At 45.0% G+C, this 19,867-nt stretch overlaps 1 protein-coding gene across 1 annotated transcript in view; it reads left to right on the top strand.

The window, feature by feature from the left end:
• Positions 1 to 19,867, top strand: part of sdk2b (sidekick cell adhesion molecule 2b) — a 476,242-nt gene that overhangs the window by 413,949 nt on the left and 42,426 nt on the right. The window contains exons 17-29 of the mRNA XM_064950386.1: positions 229 to 410; positions 1,154 to 1,269; positions 4,311 to 4,506; positions 5,091 to 5,189; positions 5,403 to 5,594; positions 10,568 to 10,689; positions 10,890 to 10,999; positions 11,226 to 11,376; positions 11,592 to 11,829; positions 15,707 to 15,822; positions 16,036 to 16,225; positions 19,416 to 19,514; positions 19,845 to 19,867. The exon at positions 19,845 to 19,867 is cut by the window's right edge and continues 172 nt beyond it. Coding sequence (XP_064806458.1) covers positions 229 to 410; positions 1,154 to 1,269; positions 4,311 to 4,506; positions 5,091 to 5,189; positions 5,403 to 5,594; positions 10,568 to 10,689; positions 10,890 to 10,999; positions 11,226 to 11,376; positions 11,592 to 11,829; positions 15,707 to 15,822; positions 16,036 to 16,225; positions 19,416 to 19,514; positions 19,845 to 19,867 — 1,834 coding nt within the window. The remainder of the gene's footprint in view (positions 1 to 228; positions 411 to 1,153; positions 1,270 to 4,310; positions 4,507 to 5,090; positions 5,190 to 5,402; positions 5,595 to 10,567; positions 10,690 to 10,889; positions 11,000 to 11,225; positions 11,377 to 11,591; positions 11,830 to 15,706; positions 15,823 to 16,035; positions 16,226 to 19,415; positions 19,515 to 19,844) is intronic.

Below are 19,867 nucleotides of genomic sequence, written 5' to 3'. Positions count from 1 at the left end.
ATCGTCTGACAGGTCTTCCAGTGGACTACCAGAGTAAGAACATCTCCAAACCAGACCAGACTAACCTCTCTCCTCCCTCTCTTCATTCTCTCCTACCCTATCTCTCCTCTCAGGTATCGTCTGACAGGTCTTCCAGTGGACTACCAGAGTAAGAACATCTCCAAACCAGACCAGACTAACCTCTCTCCTCCCTCTCTTCATTCTCTCCTACCCTATCTCTCCTCTCAGGTATCGTCTGACAGGTCTTCCAGTGGACTACCAGAGTAAGAACATCTCCAAACCAGACGTGACCAACCTTCTCCTGGAAGATCTTATCATCTGGACCAATTATGAGATCGAAGTGGCAGCCTACAACTGGGCGGGGCTAGGAACCTTCAGCCACAAGGTCACTGAGTGGACGTTGCAAGGAGGTGAGTGATCCTGGATACTCACTGCTCATTGGCCCTTATGCTTGTCAGTCAGATGTGAGCTGGAATAGTCTCTGCTCATTGGTCCTTATGCTTGTCAGTCAGATAAATACTTAGACAATGTGGAAATAAATATAATGGCAAAGATTTTACCTGTGGAGTTGTTAACTTTGTATACCTATTTAATGACTTGACACATAAATTAACTTGTCAAGTAAATACCCATGTCCGTTTTGAGGATATAAGAAGGATGTTCAACAGGGATATTTTCTTGATACCATTCATGTAGAAGACAACACAGTCAGTACTTGGAGTTAACACGCATGTCAAATAGTATTGAAGTCTTGCTGAATACATTGACTACTTTCTGAATACAGGTATGTCTTCCTATTGCATCCTCTGTAAGCTCTGGATGGTACATTACATGGGAAGGGAAGATGTGAAGAAGTGAATATGGCGGCCCTGCCCTGTCCTGCAGAATCAATAGCAATACCTGGGATATAGACACATACTGTAAATTCTTCCAGCCAAGGCTGTCCAATCTATAAGGTGTTTAGTTTAATCTCATGTTCTCTCTATCCGTTCCTCTCACCTCTCTCTGTCTCTCTCTCTGTCTCTCTCTGTCTCTCTCTCTCTCTCTCTCTCTCTCTATCCATTCCTCTCACCTCTCTCTCTCTCTCTACCTCGCTCTCGCTCTCTCTCTCTCTGATTCTCTCTTCTCCTTTTTTCTCACTTATCTTCCTCAGTGCCGACTATAGCCCCCAGTAACGTTCAGGCAGAGGCTGTCAACTCCACAACCATCCGTATCACCTGGGCCGCCCCTAACCCTCAGTTCATCAACGGGATCAACCAGGGATACAAGGTGAGGGACATCATAAGACACAAGTCACCCTGTCACTAAGGGCAGTACCATCTAACGGGTGATAGACACAAGTCACCATGGCACTAAGGCGAGTACCATTTAATGGGTGATAGAACTATGGCTGCGAGGTTAGAGACAGCCTGTCATTAGGTGCTGGTACATGTATCATACTGTGTCACAAGGGGAAAGAGATATGCCACTCCTAACCATTGTGAAAGATGGCTTCCAATTTCTAATTGGTTTCTTTGACTTTGATTTTCTGAGCATTTTACCAGCTATCTATCTTGTGGCTTAGTAGATCTGGAAGTCTGGAAATCTCTCCAGCCCATACTGTTACGAAAGCTGGTTTTGTTATTTACAGATGTACTTGATAGGATCAGAATGAGCTGTATGGAGAATGACTGTTTAGAGTCAGCTGTACTAGAACTTCATTCTATAGAAAGTCTTTGAGATGTGATGACACATGCATTGTGTTTCTCTCTGGAGAGCTCACTTAGCAGGACATCTCAGGCGCCACTACTCTCTCTGACTGCAGGGCCTGTCCCAAGAGAGAGGTTACTGGGAGGGATAGAGGGAGGGTGATGTTTACTGTTGATTTCTCTTGTCAAATTCTTATTTACAATGACGGCCTACCCCTGAGAGGCAGTGCCTTAGACCGCTGCGCCACTCGGGAGCCCCCTTTTGTGTCCCTTTGATATTTTCAGTAGAAATTGTGCACCAATATTGAATTTTAAAAGCATGTTATATTGAATGAAGTGCACCATAGACCACACGGAGAATTCAATAAATCAGAATTTTTTATATGAATAAAGGCTGGCTAAAATGTGAAATTTCAGCATTTGTTACATGTTCCTCCATCAACCCTGTATCAGTTCTAGGAAGATTTCAATCCACTTTGTAGAATTCTTTTCCCAATTTCAGCATCATTGTAAAGGCCTAGTTATTTTGCTGCTTTGACAGTCATTTCTGAAGATTATTATTTATATTCCACGTGATTAGTGATTCATTTGTGTCTGTCCCTCATCTTAAAGTAAACCCTGTAATGGAAACAATTTACCCTTTTCAAATAATGTACCATTCCACCAAGCGAAATGATTCACAGCAGGTGACATGGTTTGGGTCTTCTGAACAGCATGGTGGAATGGGAAGGAAATCTCTCTCTTTTTGGTGGATTTATAATTGTTTCATCATCTATGACTGAGGTGGTCTGTTTGCTTCATTTATGTTAGGAAAACTTGAATTTGATGTGTTCCCATGCTCTTCACCACATGAGGAATAATGGCTGATCTTCACCTAAAACTCTGTTATCGTCAACCCTGTTAGCGGCCCAACAGTTTAATATTATATGTGAGTTTATTTGTAGAAGGGATACTTAAACAATGAGGAATGTTGGATTTATCAAATAAATGCTTTTAAATAATAGTTACAGGGTTGACAGACAGTGTTGTGAAAGTGCAGATAAAATGCTCTTAGTTCACAGGGTTTTAATGCCTGAGATGGCAAAAGTGGTTTCCCCTAGGCTAAACATTTCCTCCATGCACTTAAATGTTGACAGAAGATATATTTTAAAGTTAATTTCTTAAAAGTTTGCATGTCCAAAAGGCACTCATTTTGTGGAACAACCAATGTATGTGCTTGTTCGTCAGTATGAGGTGTGTGTGTGATAGCTTGTGTGTGTGTTTTGTATGAGGTGTGTGTTTTGTATGAGGTGTGTGCGCGATAGCTTGTGTGTGTGTTTTGTATGAGTGAGTGTGCAGAGTGGGCATCCATTTATTCCACATTTGGCTCACACACCCACCCCACCGCACACTCTTTCCCAGAGTCAAACTCTACTTACAGCCTGGGAACCAACATTGAAATAGTCCCAATATATTTGTCAAGGGTAGTATTTGTCTAATCACCTAATTGACCACTCTGTACATTAACTCTCATTCTGTTATGTGTGTGCAATCCCTCTACATTAGACCTGCTATACACCACAATTTCTCTTTCACTCTCTTTCTCTCTCTCTGTGGACTCATTCCAGCCCTGCCTTCCAAATCAAATCAAATCAAATGTATTTATATAGCCCTTTGTACATCAGCTGATATCTCAAAGTGCTGTACAGAAACCCAGCCTAAAACCCCAAACAGCAAGCAATGCAGGTGTTGAAGCATGTTGGCTAGGAAAAACTCCCTAGAAAGGCCAAAACGTAGGAAGAAACCTAGAGAGGAACCAGGCTATGAGGGGTGGCCAGTCCTCTTCTGGCTGTGCTGGGTGGAGATTACAATAGAACATGGCCAGGAAGTTCAAATGTTCATAAATGACCAGCATGGTCAAATAATAGGTCTGGGACAGGTAGCACGTCCGGTGAACAGGTCAGGATTTCATAGCCGCAGGCAGAACAGTTGAAACTGGCGCAGCAGCACGGCCAGGTAGACTGGGGACAGCAAGGAGTTATCATGCCAGGTAGTCCTGAGGCATGGTCCTAGGGCTCAGGTCCTCCGAGAGAGATAGAAAGAAAGAGAATTAGAGAGAGCATACTTAAATTCACCAGGACACCGGATAAGACAGGAGAAGTACTCCAGATATAACAAACTGACCCTACCCCCCCGACACATAAACTACTGCAGCATAAATACTAGAGGCTGAGACAGGAGGGGTCAGGAGACACTGTGCTTCCAGTGCTTACTCAATGACAAGAATATGTTTAGAGTGACACTAACCATTCATATAATAATTATGATGCCACATGACACCCCAGAGTAGGTCAACAGCACATGAAACGGAGGAGAGTTGGTTTAAACAAAATGTGAACATGATTGGACTTGGAGAGTAATAGTGCTATTTAGGTCAAATTTGGGGTGTAAATTGTGGGCAATGAAAGAGTTCATATGGTGTCCGATGCACTTTGGTTCCCATTCACAATATCAAATTGAGGGCTAAAGGTAAAACCAGTCAGTCCTATAAGATGTTCTACTGTTTATGTTCTACCATTTACTTCTTATTTCCAGTTTGATCTCACGTTCTTCCTTCTCTGTTCCCATTTCCCATTCTGCTAGCTGTTGGCATGGGAGCCAGGTCAGGAAGAGGAGGTCACCATGGTTACAGTGAGACCTAACTTCCAGGATAGCGTGCATGTGGGCTATGTGACAGGGCTGAAGAAGTTCAGAGAGTACGACACCTCTGTGCTTTGTTTCACTACGCCAGGGGATGGCCCCCGCAGCCCTGCTAAAGGCCTTAGGACACATGAGGACAGTGAGTTCCAAATGCACACACACACACACACACACACACACACACACACACACACACACACACACACACACACACACACACACACACACACACACACACACACACACACACACACACACACACACACACACACACACACACACACACACACACAAACTGTTGAATGGACATGGCCAATCATACTGAAACATGCCCACTGGGTCAAATCTATTATTCAGCACAGCCTAACAGCCTAGTTCTACAGATCTAATGAATGCGTATGCTACATTTGGGTTTCTGCACACATCCACACATAATTGGGACACATTTTCTCAAGAGATAATTGGTTGGCCATACTGTACTGGGCCTCTATTTGTAATTACGCTATTGTCCAAGTAAAATGTTGCCTATTTTAGTAGCTGTAATGACTGTTCAACATGTAAAAGCCACATGTTCCTGATTTCTTCATATTACACTTGATAAATGCAGTTTGCCATTCAATGTAGTACAAAAAGACATCTATATAATTGTGAATGCCATTGAGCTCCATGGGATCCATTGTGTTATCATTCTCATCATAATAACCACCGTGCCCTCCTCTCTAGCTCCTGGGGCTGTGGGTCACCTGAGCTTCACAGATATCCTAGACACGTCTCTCAAAGTGAGCTGGAGAGAACCTGGAGAGAAGAATGGAGTCCTCACAGGTACGCCACACCAACGACATTAGAGTTGAAGAAGATGACCCACTTCATGTTAAGAGTTGTCTTTATTCACAATGGATCTGGCCACCTATACACCTCCCTCTGTTCATCAATGTCCTCTGTTTCTCTTCTATTAGGCTCAGTTCGTATTTGGAAAAAAAACTCTACACAAATAATATTGTATTTATTGATGAATTTGATTGATTCTCTGTTTAGGCTACCGTATCTCGTGGGAGGAGTTTAACCGCACCAACACACGGGTGACCCACTACCTCCCCAACGTGACCCTGGAGTACCGCGTCACAGGGCTGACCGCCCTCACCACCTACACCATCGAGGTGGCCGGCATGACCTCCAAGGGTCAGGGACAACTGTCCTCCTCCACCATCTCTTCTGGAGTACCTCCAGGTCAGTTCCCAAACAGTCCCTAACCCTACCCTGTTATCCCTAAGCACCAGCCAGGGGAAACTGTCCTCCTCCCCCATCTCTTCTGGAGTACCTCCAGGTCAGTTCCCAAACAGTCCCTAACCCTACCCTGTTATCCCTAAGCACCAGCCAGGGGAAACTGTCCTCCTCCCCATCTCTTCTGGAGTACCTCCAGGTCAGTTCCCAAACAGTCCCTAACCCTACCCTGTTATCCCTAAGCACCAGCCAGGGGAAACTGTCCTCCTCCCCCATCTCTTCTGGAGTACCTCCAGGTCAGTTCCCAAACAGTCCCTAACCCTACCCTGTTATCCCTAAGCACCAGCCAGGGGAAACTGTCCTCCCCCATCTCCCCTCATCTTCTTCTGTTATCCCTAAGCACCAGCCAGGGGAAACTACCTCCATCTCTTCTGTGCCTCAGTCAGTTCCCAAACAGTCCCTAACCCTACCCTGTTATCCCTAAGCACCAGCCAGGGGAAACTGTCCTCCTCCCCCATCTCTTCTGGAGTGCCTCAAGGTCAGTTCCCAAACAGTCCCTAACCCCCCTGTTATCCCTCACCAGCCAGGGAAACTTCCTCCTCCCCCATCTCTTCTGGAGTACCTCCAGGTCAGTTCCCAAACAGTCCCTAACCCTACCCTGTTATCCCTAAGCACCAGCCTCAGGGTTCCCAAACAGTCCCTAACCCTACCCTGTTATCCCTAAGCCTCCCCCATCTCTTCTGGAGTACCTCAAGGTCAGTTCCCAAACAGTCCCTAACCCTACCCTGTTATCCCTAAGCACCAGCCAGGGAAACTGTCCTCCTCCCCATCTCTTCTGGAGTACCTCCAGGTCAGTTCCCAAACAGTCCCTAACCCTACCTCTTCCCTAAGGCCAGTAACCCTACCCTGTTATCCCTAAGCACCAGCCAGGGAAACTGTCCTCCTCCCCCATCTCTTCTGGAGTGCCTCCAGGTCAGTTCCCAAACAGTCCCTAACCCTACCCTGTTATCCCTAAGCACCAGCCAGGGGAAACTGTCCTCCTCCCCCATCTCTTCTGGAGTGCCTCAAGGTCAGTTCCCAAACAGTCCCTAACCCTACCCTGTTATCCCTAAGCACCAGCCAGGGGAAACTGTCCTCCTCCCCCATCTCTTCTGGAGTACCTCCAGGTCAGTTCCCAAACAGTCCCTAACCCTACCCTGTTATCCCTAAGCACCAGCCAGGGGAAACTGTCCTCCTCCCCATCTCTTCTGGAGTACCTCCAGGTCAGTTCCCAAACAGTCCCTAACCCTACCCTGTTATCCCTAAGCACCAGCCAGGGGAAACTGTCCTCCTCCCCCATCTCTTCTGGAGTGCCTCAAGGTCAGTTCCCAAACAGTCCCTAACCCTACCCTGTTATCCCTAAGCACCAGCCAGGGGAAACTGTCCTCCTCCCCCATCTCTTCTGGAGTGCCTCAAGGTCAGTTCCCAAACAGTCCCTAACCCTACCCTGTTATCCCTAAGCACCAGCCAGGGGAAACTGTCCTCCCTCCCCCCTATCTCTTCCCCCATCTCTTCTGGAGTGCCTCAAGGTCAGTTCCCAAACAGTCCCTAACCCTACCCTGTTATCCCTAAGCACCAGCCAGGGGTTCCCAAACTGTCCCTCCTCCCCCCCCCATCTCTTCTGGAGTACCTCCAGGTCAGTTCCCAAACAGTCCCTAACCCTACCCTGTTATCCCTAAGCACCAGCCAGGGAAACTGTCCTCCTCCCCATCTCTTCTGGAGTACCTCCAGGTCAGTTCCCAAACAGTCCCTAACCCTACCCTGTTATCCCTAAGCACCAGCCAGGGAAACTGTCCTCCTCCCCCATCTCTTCTGGAGTACCTCCAGGTCAGTTCCCAAACAGTCCCTAACCCTACCCTGTTATCCCTAAGCACCAGCCAGGGGAAACTGTCCTCCTCCCCCTCCATCTCTCCCTCTGGTTATCCCTAAGCACCAGCCAGGGGAAACTCCTCCTCCCCCATCTCTTCTGGAGTACCTCCAGTCAGTCCCCAAACAGTCCCTAACCCTACCCTGTTATCCCTAAGCACCAGCCAGGGGAAACTGTCCTCCTCCCCCATCTCTTCTGGAGTACCTCCAGGTCAGTTCCCAAACAGTCCCTAACCCTACCCTGTTATCCCTAAGCACCAGCCAGGGGAAACTGTCCTCCTCCCCCATCTCTTCTGGAGTACCTCCAGGTCAGTTCCCAAACAGTCCCTAACCCTACCCTGTTATCCCTAAGCACCAGCCAGGGGAAACTGTCCTCCTCCCCCATTTCTTCTGGAGTGCCTCAAGGTCAGTTCCCAAACAGTCCCTAACCCTACCCTGTTATCCCTAAGCACCAGCCAGGGGAAACTGTCCTCCTCCCCCATCTCTTCTGGAGTACCTCCAGGTCAGTTCAATAGGCCCCATATTTACTTTATAGTGCACTACATCCAGGGTGCCATATCAGATGCAGCCCTGACTGAGCTCAGCCAGAGTGCTAGTTGGTATCATGATTACTAGCCTCAGCATCTCTAACCCTCCTCAGTCCATATCCAGGCCTTACCTAAAACATTGTCTGCTACCCCCAGACACCTAGCCAGAACCCAGCTTCCAGCGGGCTGCCCTGTCACCCGCCACGTGCATCCCCAAAACGTCCCTAACCTCTCACCATTTCGACAGAATGAGTGACAGTAACTGTGAGTGACAGTAACTGTGTGTGTGTCTGTCTTGCTCCAGACACTATGTAACCATACCCCAGTCAGTCAGTCAGGCAGAACTGTGACAGACAGAGAGCCATAAAGTATGAGACTACGCCAGACCAGGGGACTTACTTCTCCACTTCAAAACCGACAGTTCAGAATGAGATTTTAATACACTTCACCCAGAAACCCAGCCAAAAGTAAGAGCCCATAGAGGCCATTTAGGATAATTCCAGTTTATGATTTCCTATTAAAACATGCTACAGTGTATTATAAAAAAGAAAATACTTCCAGTCAATTATTAGCACCGGCGGTTCCCCCAGACACTATACAGTATGTCTTTCAGAGCTGTCAAATAAAAAGACCCATTCTATCGAGGGCCACAGTTAGTAAGGTATGGAGCTGTGGTTATCGTTCCCAGAATGGTGATTACTAGGAATATAGCTGTACCCCTCCACCCTAGAGATCTCTCTCTGTGCTATTGTCTGAATAACCAGGCATGCTAATGATTTAAAGGTGCTGATTTTACTATTCTAGTCATATAGTCTATAGTCCATTTCATTATGAGCCAATAGACCCTCTCCATCACCTTGAAGAGTTGGCCCCTTTCACTATACAGTGCCCTGGGGTGTGCTTGTGTCTCAGTCTTGCATCCCAAATGGCACTCTACTAGTGCACTGCTTTTGACCAGGTCCCATAGGGCTCTGGCCAAAGTTAGTGCACTATATAGGGAATAGGGTGTGATTTGGCAAGCAGCCTTGTGCAATGGTGAGGTCTGTTGTTTTACTTGCAGCAGAGTTTATGTATTGGTGTATTGGTATGGCATTAAAGCAAAGGGATTAAATGAAGGTGACTGAACTCAATCACCATAGTGGATGCCTGGCAATTAGTCACGCTTCACATTTCACATAAGAACTATGCAGAGAACAAGTGCATCAACGGACTGGCGGAAGGGCAGGGGAGGGGACTTTTTTCAAGACTCTGGTTTGATTGTGAGAAAAAAGTTTTAAAAAACTTCAACAATCAAAAGGGAACTCTTTTAATAGGAGGGCAAAATGGCAGGACTAAAGGTGCACGTGTCCCTTCAAGAGTAACACACTTACATACACTTGCTTATGTTCAGAATCAATGTCATATTCAGCTAATAATAAACATTTACATTTGGATGTTGTATTTTTTAATTATTCATAACGTACTTATAAAGACAGTATCCAAGGCCTGCTGTGTGGCACTACAGACCCAGGTTCGATCCCCGGCTGTGTCACAACCAGCCATGACCAGGAGTCACAAAGGACTGTGCACAATTGGCCTGGCGTCATTTGGGTTAGGGGAGGGTTTGGCCGGGGGGACTTTACTTGGCTCATCGCGCTCTAGCGACTCCGTGTGGTGGGCTGGGCATCTGCAGGCTGACTTCGGTCGTCAGTTGAACAGTGTTTCCTCCAACACAATGGTGCGGGCGGGTGTTAAGGAGCGCGGTTTGACGGATCATGTTTCGGGTCATGCCTCTCCCGAGCCTGTTGGTAGTTGCAGTGATGGGATGAGATCGTAATTGGATATCACAAAACAAATACAAATACGGTATCCGAATGTAAATGTTTATTATTAATATCATGAATCTGGCATACTATTTATAGGACTATGCAAAGCTTTTTCCTAGATCCTAGTCTAGTCCTGCCAACCTGAAAGGTTTTGTTTGTTCTTTTTGAGAACTTTGAGTTGAGTGAAGCGAAACTCTCATGAGAGTGAGAACTCAAAAGCATTGGCTCATCTCCGGTGCAATATCCATTTTAGAGCACAAGGTTGCACTGTCACTCTAATATATTTCCCTGTAGACAACTTTTAGACGACTCCAGAGCGCAGATATGAGAACTGAGATCCAAGCCTGAATAATCCTATTGATACTTTTCATTCAGAAATACTTATTGGAGAACTAAGTTAATCTTTCCTTTCTGGATATAGTAGATGCATAGTTCTGAAAACATTACTTCCTAAACCAGTAAGGATTTAAAAGATAGAGATACACAATGTAGAAAACCTAAGTCAAATTAAAAAAGCATTACATTAGGCATAGAGACCAATATATTATGATTTCTGCCCCACTCATTATTTACCCTTTCTGGTCCTTCTCTTTCTCCCTGTATTATTCCCTCCTTTCAAATGGAAAATAAAGTTAAAACTCTCTCTTTCGCTTTCTCTCTTGCTCCCTCCCTCTCCCTCTCTCTCTCTCTTTGCCCCCCCCCCCCCCTCCCCTCTCTCTCTCTCTCTTGTGTGTCTGTGTAGAGCTGCCGGGTCCTCCCACCAACATGGCCATCTCCAACATAGGCCCCCGATCCATCACCCTCCAGTTCAAACCTGGCTATGATGGAAAGACCTCCATCTCTCGCTGGCAGGTAGAGGCCCAGGTAAGAAGGCCTTCTTCCCCAGAGAGATGAGCTTATCCTGGGCATAAAGTGTCTGACCGCTCTCACCTGATCTGTGACCCACATCGACTATGACTTCCAAGTGGCACCCTATTACCTATATACTGCACTACTTACTCTATAGGGTGCCATTTGGGATGCAGCGTATATCATGTTGTGTTGTGTGTTGTTGTTGTGTTTAGGTCAGTGTGATAGGAGACAATGAAGACTGGGTGATTGTTCACCAGCTGCCCAACGAGCCTGATGCCCGCTCCATGGAGGTGCCAGGACTCAACCCATACACTTTCTACAGGTAGGCTGCTATGTACCCCTACACCTTTGACAGGTACTATACTTAACTCCTATACCTTGACCCCTACCCATTCTACAAGTGTGAGGCCCACCTACACCCCATTGAGCACAGCCTTAACTCTGTTCTATTCGTAGAACCCTGTGTTTTTCCTGGCCATGTGACCTCTAATAGAAACCTATGGAATACTCCTGTGATAACTTTGCTCTTGTTTCCTCTCTCCTGCTAGGTTCCGTATGCGTCAGGTAAACATTGTGGGGACCAGTCCTCCAAGTCAGCCCTCCAGAAAGATCCAGACCTTGCAGGCCCCTCCAGACATGTCCCCCGCAAACGTCACCCTGCGCACGGCCAGCGAGACCAGTCTGTGGCTTCGATGGGTGGTACGTGACGTCTCAACAGACTGACATTATGATGTGATGCTCTGAGTTTTTCATCAAGCGATGATGACTGGCTGTGTGTCTTCGTGTGTTGTAGTTTTTATCTCTCGTTTCTTTCTTTAATTTTCCCTCTTTCTCCCTCTTGCTCTCTCCCTCTCCACCCCCCCTTTCTCCTTCTTTCTCTCCTCCTTCCTCTCCCTCTCTCACCCCCCTCCCAGCCCCTACCAGAGTGGGAGTACAATGGGAACCCAGATCTGTTGGGTTACCGGCTCCAGTACTCCCGTACAGGCTCCCAGGGTAAGGCACTGACCCATGTGATAGCTGACCGGCTGGAGAGGGAGTTCACTATCGAGGACCTGGAGGAGTGGACAGAGTATGAGGTCAGGGTTCAGGCTCTCAACGGTATCGGCGCCGGGCCCTGGAGCCAGCCAGTCAGAGGGAGGACCAGGGAGTCTGGTGAGATTACACATCATACTCTATGTCTGCCCCTCAAATGGCACCCTATTCTCTATACAGTATAGTCCAATACTTTTGACCAGGGATAGGAATGCAATTTGAGACACATACTGTATGCAATTACACAGAAAATTATCCAGTGTTAAATTAACACTAAAAGTGTGGACATGTGTAGACACTGGAAAGTGTTAAATTAACACACTGCTTGGTGTAAAGCTTTATTTCCCAGAGTGCTTTGCCTTTCGAGTGAATTATAGAGTTGCCACCCATGACTGTATTTGTTAGGGACAGGTTGTTGCATTAATCCATTTTCAGTCATGTACACATCACCAAGTGAGATCCTGAGTGAATAAAACATTATTATTTAACTCAGTATGTACTTCATAAGGCCTTATTTTGCAGGCCTACACTCTAAACATAATATTTAACTCTGCAAGTGTTGAATAAACACTCATTGTTGTAAAATAACCCCAATGTTGGTGTTAATAACCGGAGTTGAACCAAAACCATGCCCATCGTTATCATATTTCCCAGCATCCTCTAATGCAGGTCGATTTTAAGAATATTTTCTTTCAATGTCTATGTTTTTGCATGTACATTGATTGATTAATTAATGCTTCTCAAATAGAAATGCTATACATTTTCTAAACTAATCCAATATGTTACTTGGATTCATTGTACCCGTTACTGAAATTGTTGTTCCAGTTTAGATCCCTTAGCTAGTTTCAAATTTCAGTTGTCCAGACCATAAATTCAGGTTTTGGGGGATAAGAAACTCAGAAGGTTAGAAATCCCCGCTCTGGCTGGATTTAAAATTAAACTTCACTTTGTAAGACATCATAATGTGAATAACCCACCAGGTTGGCTTGTTCGGATTACCCAAACATGGGTTAATTTAACCGTCAATGTCATTTTTGATCACTTTCATTCTGGGTTTAATCCATAGGTTATCTTCGGGGGGATAGTTATTTTTAAATAGTTATTTTTGGCCACCTGTGAGAGTAAGTGTCATTCCAGTTGATCATGTGGAGTTTGTACACTATGATGTAAAATTGTCCTTATATTTTTGCACATTAGATATTCTAATCTTAAAAAATCTGAACATTATTATTTACTTATTGCAACAAAGGGGTTGCTATCCCATTGGGATATCACATAAGGATATTACATGGGGATTTGCATCGGCTTTGAATAAACTCATACAGTGCCTTTCGGAAAGTATTCAGACCCTTCGACATTTGACACATTTTGTTATGTTACAGCCTTATTCTAAAATGGATTTAAAAAAATTCCTCAACACTCTACACACAATAGCCCATAATGACAAAGCGAAAACAGTTTTTAGACGTTTTAGAAATACCTTACTTATATAAGTATTCAGACCCTTTGCTATGAGACTCAAAATTGAGCACAGGTTCATCCTGTTTCCATTGATCATCCTTGAGATGTTTCTACAACTTGATTGGAGTCCACCTGTGGTGAATTCAATTGATTGGACATGATTTGGAAAGGCACACACCTGTCTGACTATATAGACGTCCCACAGTTGACAGTGCATGTCAGAGCAAACACCAAGCCATGAAGTTGAAGGAATTGTCCATAGCGCTCCGAGACAGGATTGTGTTGAGGCACAGATCTGGGGAAGGGTACCAACACATTTCTGCAGAATTGAAGGTCCCCAAGAATACAGTGGCCTGCATCATTCTTAAATGGAAGAAGTATGGAACCACAAAGACTCTTCCTAGAGCTGGTCGCCCGGCCAAACTGAGCAATCGATGATCACTCTGACAGAGCTCTAGAGTTCCTCTATGAAGATGGGAGGACCTTCCAAAAGGACAACCATCGCTGCAGCACTCCTCCAATCATGTCTTTATGGTAGAGTAGCCAGATGGAAGCCACTCAATAAAAGACACATGACAACCCGCTTGGAGTTTGCTTTTTGGATATGTTTTTCAGGGACTGGGAGACCAATTAGGATCGAGGCAAAGATGAATGGAGCTCAGAGATATCCTTAATTAAAGCCGTCATACCTAAGAAGACTCAAGGCTGTAATTGTTGCTGAAGGTGCTTAAACAAAGTACTGAGTAAAGGGTCTGAATACTTATATAAACCTAATATTATTATTATTTTTTTAAATAAATGTACTAATTTCTAAAAACCTGTTTTTCCTTTGTCATTATGGGGTATTGTGTATAGATTGATAAGGGAAACAAAGTTATCCATTTCAGAATAAGGCTGTTACCTACAAAATGTGGAGTAAGTCACAGTTCTAAATGCCTTCAGTCTGCTTCTGTAACCTTCATTAAAGCTAACAAATTAGTGTTAGTGTTTGACTATAATGTAAAAACAATTCAACAGATCAGATGAACCAGAATGACATTTACTCTCAGGGGATGGCCAAAAATAACTTATTTCAATCCACGCCCCTACTTAGCCCAGCCTCCAGTCTTCTGATCTGACCCACTGGGTCATATCTCAATAACCCAGCATCAACAAACCAACCTTGTGAACCAATCCCAAAAATAAGTGACCCAATCCCTGCAAACCAGTTTTTTCTTTTGCTTAAACCCTTAAAATAATGCCTTGTGAAATATATATTGTTTTGTGTTAAATAATTACATTTTAATAACATAGGATCTCATTCGGTGAAGTCCGTAGGACTGAACATGGATGAATGCGACAAGCATGTTATTGGCACTAACACATTCAGTAATGGGTGTTTACACTAAAAATGTACTTGAAATGCATTTTGGGAAATATGCAAATAATGTTTTACACTAAGCAGTGTGTTAATTCAAAGGTACCCACGATCAGTCTTCATTTAAGACAGGGGAATTTGCGGTGTAGTTACATTTTCTTTGATTTAGGTATATCCTGTTTTATCTGGTTAATAACATCACAACAGTTGGTGTGGCCTCACACACAGCACTGATGTTCAGTCTTTCATTTTGGCACTCTTTGATCTACAGACTTCATTCATTTTAGGACATAAAAGGCATGACCTACTGCTACTGTAAGTTCCTATGGCTACTGCCTCATCCACCCACACTATTAGACTATCAGGCTATAATCACACATGTGTGGGTATGGCCCAGACTTCCTGCATATTACCTCTTTTATCTACCCACGTGTATGGTATGGGGGCCAGGGTCATTCTTTCTTCCTGCCTCATGGAGCTATATGAAATGGACACCAACCGGTCTGCCTGCATTCTGCTCCTTCACACAGTCTCTCTCTCTCTCTCCCTCTCTCTCTCTCTCTCTCTCTCTCTCTCTCTCAAAAACAAACTAAAGTGAGGCATGAGTTGTTCTTTCGTTACGCTTTGTCTTGCTGTCTCTGGATGTTCTTGTAGAATAGGCAAAGGGTTCGGATGTTCTCTCACTGTGCTGGTGCAGTCACTGTGGATACCAGACTTTAGGGAGGAGGAAATTGGAAACAGATGGGCTAGAATGAGGAATTCCTCTGCTTTTTTCCTTTTTTCCACTCACTCCAGCAAATTCTTCCGAATCACTGTTTTATGTCCAGGGATGAATGCCAGGCAGGAGCCGTGGCCTAGCTGGCCTGATATAGAGCTGTGCTTTCTCTGGAGCTACAGCCACGCCTGGGTTAGACACTAGGCCTCAGAGGTTCACCAGTATGTGTATTCAATGCTACACATGCAAGCACACGCGCTCTCTCTCTCACACACACACACACACACACACACACACACACACACACACACACACACACACACACACACACACACACACACACACACACACACACACACACACACACACACACACACACACACACACACAAAGGCCCATGAACATCATGGGACGCATTTCGTTAATAAAAGTTAGTTTATACATTTTTTCTTTATTTTCTATAGTCCCCTCCTGTGGCCCTACCAACATGTCAGCCTTCGCCACCACCTCCAGCAGTATCCTGGTGCGCTGGTTTGAAGTACCAGAACAAGACCGGAATGGACTTATCTTGGGCTACAAGGTGTGTGAGACATTCAGTTATCACCCTCGCCTCCAAGAGGGACACAATACTGTGCAACAAAATTATTCCATTACTCACTCTCCTTTCTAATCCAATTTCTTCCTTTTGCTCTTCCTTCTCTCTTGCCTAATTCCACTCTCTCATCCCGTCTCTTCCCATCTTCCCTCTCGACTCCCCTCTTCCCTCTCTTTTCCTCTTCTCTCCCTCCTTCAGGTGTTGTATAAGGAGAAGGACTCCGACTCGTCCCTCCAGTTGTGGACAATAGAGGGGAACGCCAGCCACAGTGTCCAGCTGACTGGTCTGGGGAAATACGTCCTTTATGAGATCCAGGTCCTGGCCTTCACCCGCATTGGAGACGGCATGCCCAGCTCACCACTCATACTGGAGAGGACCCTGGACGACGGTAAGCCCTGGGCTGCCTAATATCTGCCTGTCTGAATTTAGAATACCTATAAAAGCCTTAGATAATGAATACATGTATACATTAAAATGTTATTTGTTACATGCTTTGTAAACAACATGTGTAGACTAACAGTGACATGCTTAGGGGCCCTGCCCTGGCTGTATACACAGGGTAGCAGTACTGAGTCGATGTGCAGGGGTACAAGGTAATTGAGGTAGATATGTATACAGTAAATAGGTAGGGATAAAGTGACTAGGCAGCAGGCTAGATAATAAACAGTAACAGCAGCACGTGATGAGTCAAAAGAGTTCATGCAAAAATGGTCAATGCAATAGTCTGGGTAGCTATTGATGAACTATTTAACTAACTATTTCGCAGTCTTATGGCTTGAGGAGAGAATCTGTTCAGGTTCTTGTTGGTTCCAGACATTGGTACAGCTTGCTGTGTGGTAGTAGAGAGAACAGTTTATGACTTGGGTGCCTGGAGTCTTTGACAAATTTTAGGGCCTTCCTCGGACACCGCCTGGTATAGAGGTCCTAGATGGCAGGGAGCTCGGCCCCAGTGATGCACTGGGCCGTATGTACTGCCCTCTGTATCGCCTTGCGGTCAAATGCCAAGCAGTTGACATACCAAGCGGTGATGCAGCCAGTCAAGATGCTCTCAATGGTGCAGCTGTATAACTTTTTGAGGATCTGAGGGCCCATGCTAAATCTTTTCAACCTTCTGTTTCACGACTGTTGGACCATAATAATTCCTTAGCTCAAATGCCTTGGTTCAAATGCCTTCCGTTTCATTTTTTGGTATTTATTCATCTGTATATATAGTATTTTAGTATATATTTTTTTTTACTACTCTAGGGATATAATTATTGCTTGGATAAACGTATTTACGTATTGATTTCTTTTTCACTCTTTATGTGGTGCATACGGCACAGAACACCAGAATAATTATCACTGAATTATCACAGTGAATTATTGTCATGTTTGTTTATGTGTCAATTAATCCCATAAGGAATGGGTTGCCAACTAGCGAATTGACACAAAAATAAAATGGAATTAATGAATTCCTTATTGATATGGACATCGAGGAACTGGAAGCTCTCAACCTGCTCCACTACAGCTCCGTCAGTGTGGATGGGCTGTGCTCGGCCCTCTGTTTCCTGTATGCAACAATCAGGTCATTTGTCTTGCTCACATTGAGGGAGATGTTGTTGTCCTGGACCACACTGTCAATTCTCTGACTTTCTCCCTGTAGGCTGTCTCATCATCGTTGGTGATCAGGCCTACCACAAACTTAATGATGGTGTTGGTGCTGTAGTCAATGAACAGCATTTTCAAATAGGTGTTCCTTTTGTTCAGGTGGGGTTCAGGTCATCTGTGGATCTGCTGAGGCGGTATGCGATTTGGAGTGGGTCCAGGTTGTCTGGGATGATGGTGTTGATGTGAGCCATCACCAGGCTTTCAAAGTTTTTCATAGCTACAGATATAAGTGCCCAGGGGGCAATAGTCATTTAGACAGGTTACCTTTGTGTTCTTGGACACGGGGACTATGGTAGTCTGCTGGAAGCATGTAGGTATTACAGACTGGGTCAGGGAGAGGTTGAACATGTCAGTGAAGACCTGCCAACTGGTCAGCACATACTCTGAATACTCTTCCTGATAATCAGTCAATATTAAAGGTCTTACTCACTTGGGCTATGAAGAGCGTGATCACAGTCATCCCGGACAGCTGGTGCTCTCATGCATGGTTCAGTGTTGCTAGCCTCAAAGAGAGCATAGAAGGTATTTTGCTTGTCTGGTAGGCTCGCGTCACAGGGACAGCTTGCGGCTTGGTTTCCCTTTGTAATCCATGATTGTTTGCAAGCCCTGCCATATCTGATATGCATCAGAGCCGGTGTAGTAGGTTTCGATATTGGTCCTGTATTGACGCTTTGCCTGTAGTAGCGGAATTTCTATATAAGTGTATGGATTATTGTCCCACTCCATGAAAACATCAACTCTTGCCTTTAGCTCAGTATGGATGTGGCCTGTAATCCATGGTCTCTGGTTGGGATGTGTACGCATGGTCACTTTGGGGATGACGTAGTAGATGCACTTATTAATAACTGAGGTGGTAAACTCCTCAATGCCATCGGATGAATCCCAGAACATATTTCAGTCTGTGCTAGCGAAAAAGTCCTGTAGATTAGCATCCGAGTCATCTGACCACTTCCGTATTGAGCAGTGCATTTGTACTTTTTGTTTGAGTGTTTGTTTGTAAGCAGGAATCATTAGGATAGAGTTATGGTCAGATTTGCTAAAAGGAGGGTGAAGGAGAGCTTTGTTTGCCTCTCTGTGTGTTGAGGAAAGGTGATGTAAAAAAAGATTCTCCTCTAGGCGCACAGGTGACATGTTAGTAGATTAGTTTTCCTGCATTAAAGTCACTGGCCACTAGGAGCGCTGCCTCTTAGTGAGCATTTTCTTGTTTGGTTATGGCCCTATACAGCTCATTGAGTGTAGTCTTTGAGCCAGCATCGTTTTGTGGAGGTAAATAGTATGGTCTACAACTTATCATGAAATATTTTAACTCAGACAAGCAGAATATTAATATTAGCAATCGTGCACAAGCTGTTGTTAACAAAGAGACACACAACCCCTCCCCTGAGCTTCCCCGACGCGGACTTTCTGTCTTGCCGAAAAACCAGCTAGATTTATCTTTACCATGTCCTTGCTCAGCCATGACTCAGCAAAACATAGGATATTACAGTTCTTCAGATCACGTTGATAAGAACTCATCCAGTTTGCCAATAGAACAGAGGGTAGAGGCGATTGATCCACTCTCTGATGTAGTCTTGTTAGGTATCCCGCACACCGGTCTCTATAGTGCCATCTCCTCTTTCTTCGAGTGTCTGGGATTTAGGCCTGGTCTGAATAATCAATGTCTTTTGCCTCCGGAATTCTATAGAAATCCTCGTCCAAATCGAGGTTAGTGAGAGCTGTTCTGATGTCCAGAAGCTCTTTTCAGTCATAGGAAACATTATGTCTAAAAAAAGCATGAAAAAATATCCAAATTAGCACAATTGCCCAGCTTATTAAAGCTATCCAGACTTTGATATTATAGTTGACCAATGCCCACTGCCATTCAGTAACCCACTGCATCAGACGTAAAGAGAAGTGTTAAAAAGTGTAGCCCCTCTGCCTCTCGTCTCCAGTGCCCGGCCCTCCAGTGGGCATCCTGTTCCCTGAGGTCCGGACCACCTCGTTGCGTCTCATCTGGCAGTCCCCGTCTCAGCCAAACGGCATTATCCTGGGTATGTGATTTAACCTTTGACTCTGACCACACCTTGACCTTTCACCTTTAACCTGTCCAGACTCTACAAGAATGACCCTCTCTTGCAGCAAACAAAAACTTATTTTGACTATGATAATTACAAATAAATCAACTTTGGACCGAGCATCGTGGAACGAGTCTGATCCCTTTGTTTGCCATTTTTGTGTCAGGCAGAATCACGTTTCATGCTGAGTCCCTGTTTCTTTTTTAGGGGACATTGTGAAGAACATTTGAAGGAGTTTATCATAGCTTTTCTTTCTGACTCTCTCTCTCTCTCCTGTCATGTGTGTTTCCTTTCTCCTCCTCTCAGCCTATCAGATCACGTATCGTTTG

This window comes from Oncorhynchus masou, chromosome 31, assembly GCF_036934945.1.
Source record: "Oncorhynchus masou masou isolate Uvic2021 chromosome 31, UVic_Omas_1.1, whole genome shotgun sequence".
NCBI classification, from domain to species: Eukaryota; Metazoa; Chordata; class Actinopteri; order Salmoniformes; family Salmonidae; genus Oncorhynchus; species Oncorhynchus masou.
This window is presented reverse-complemented; position numbering and strand designations above follow the sequence as displayed.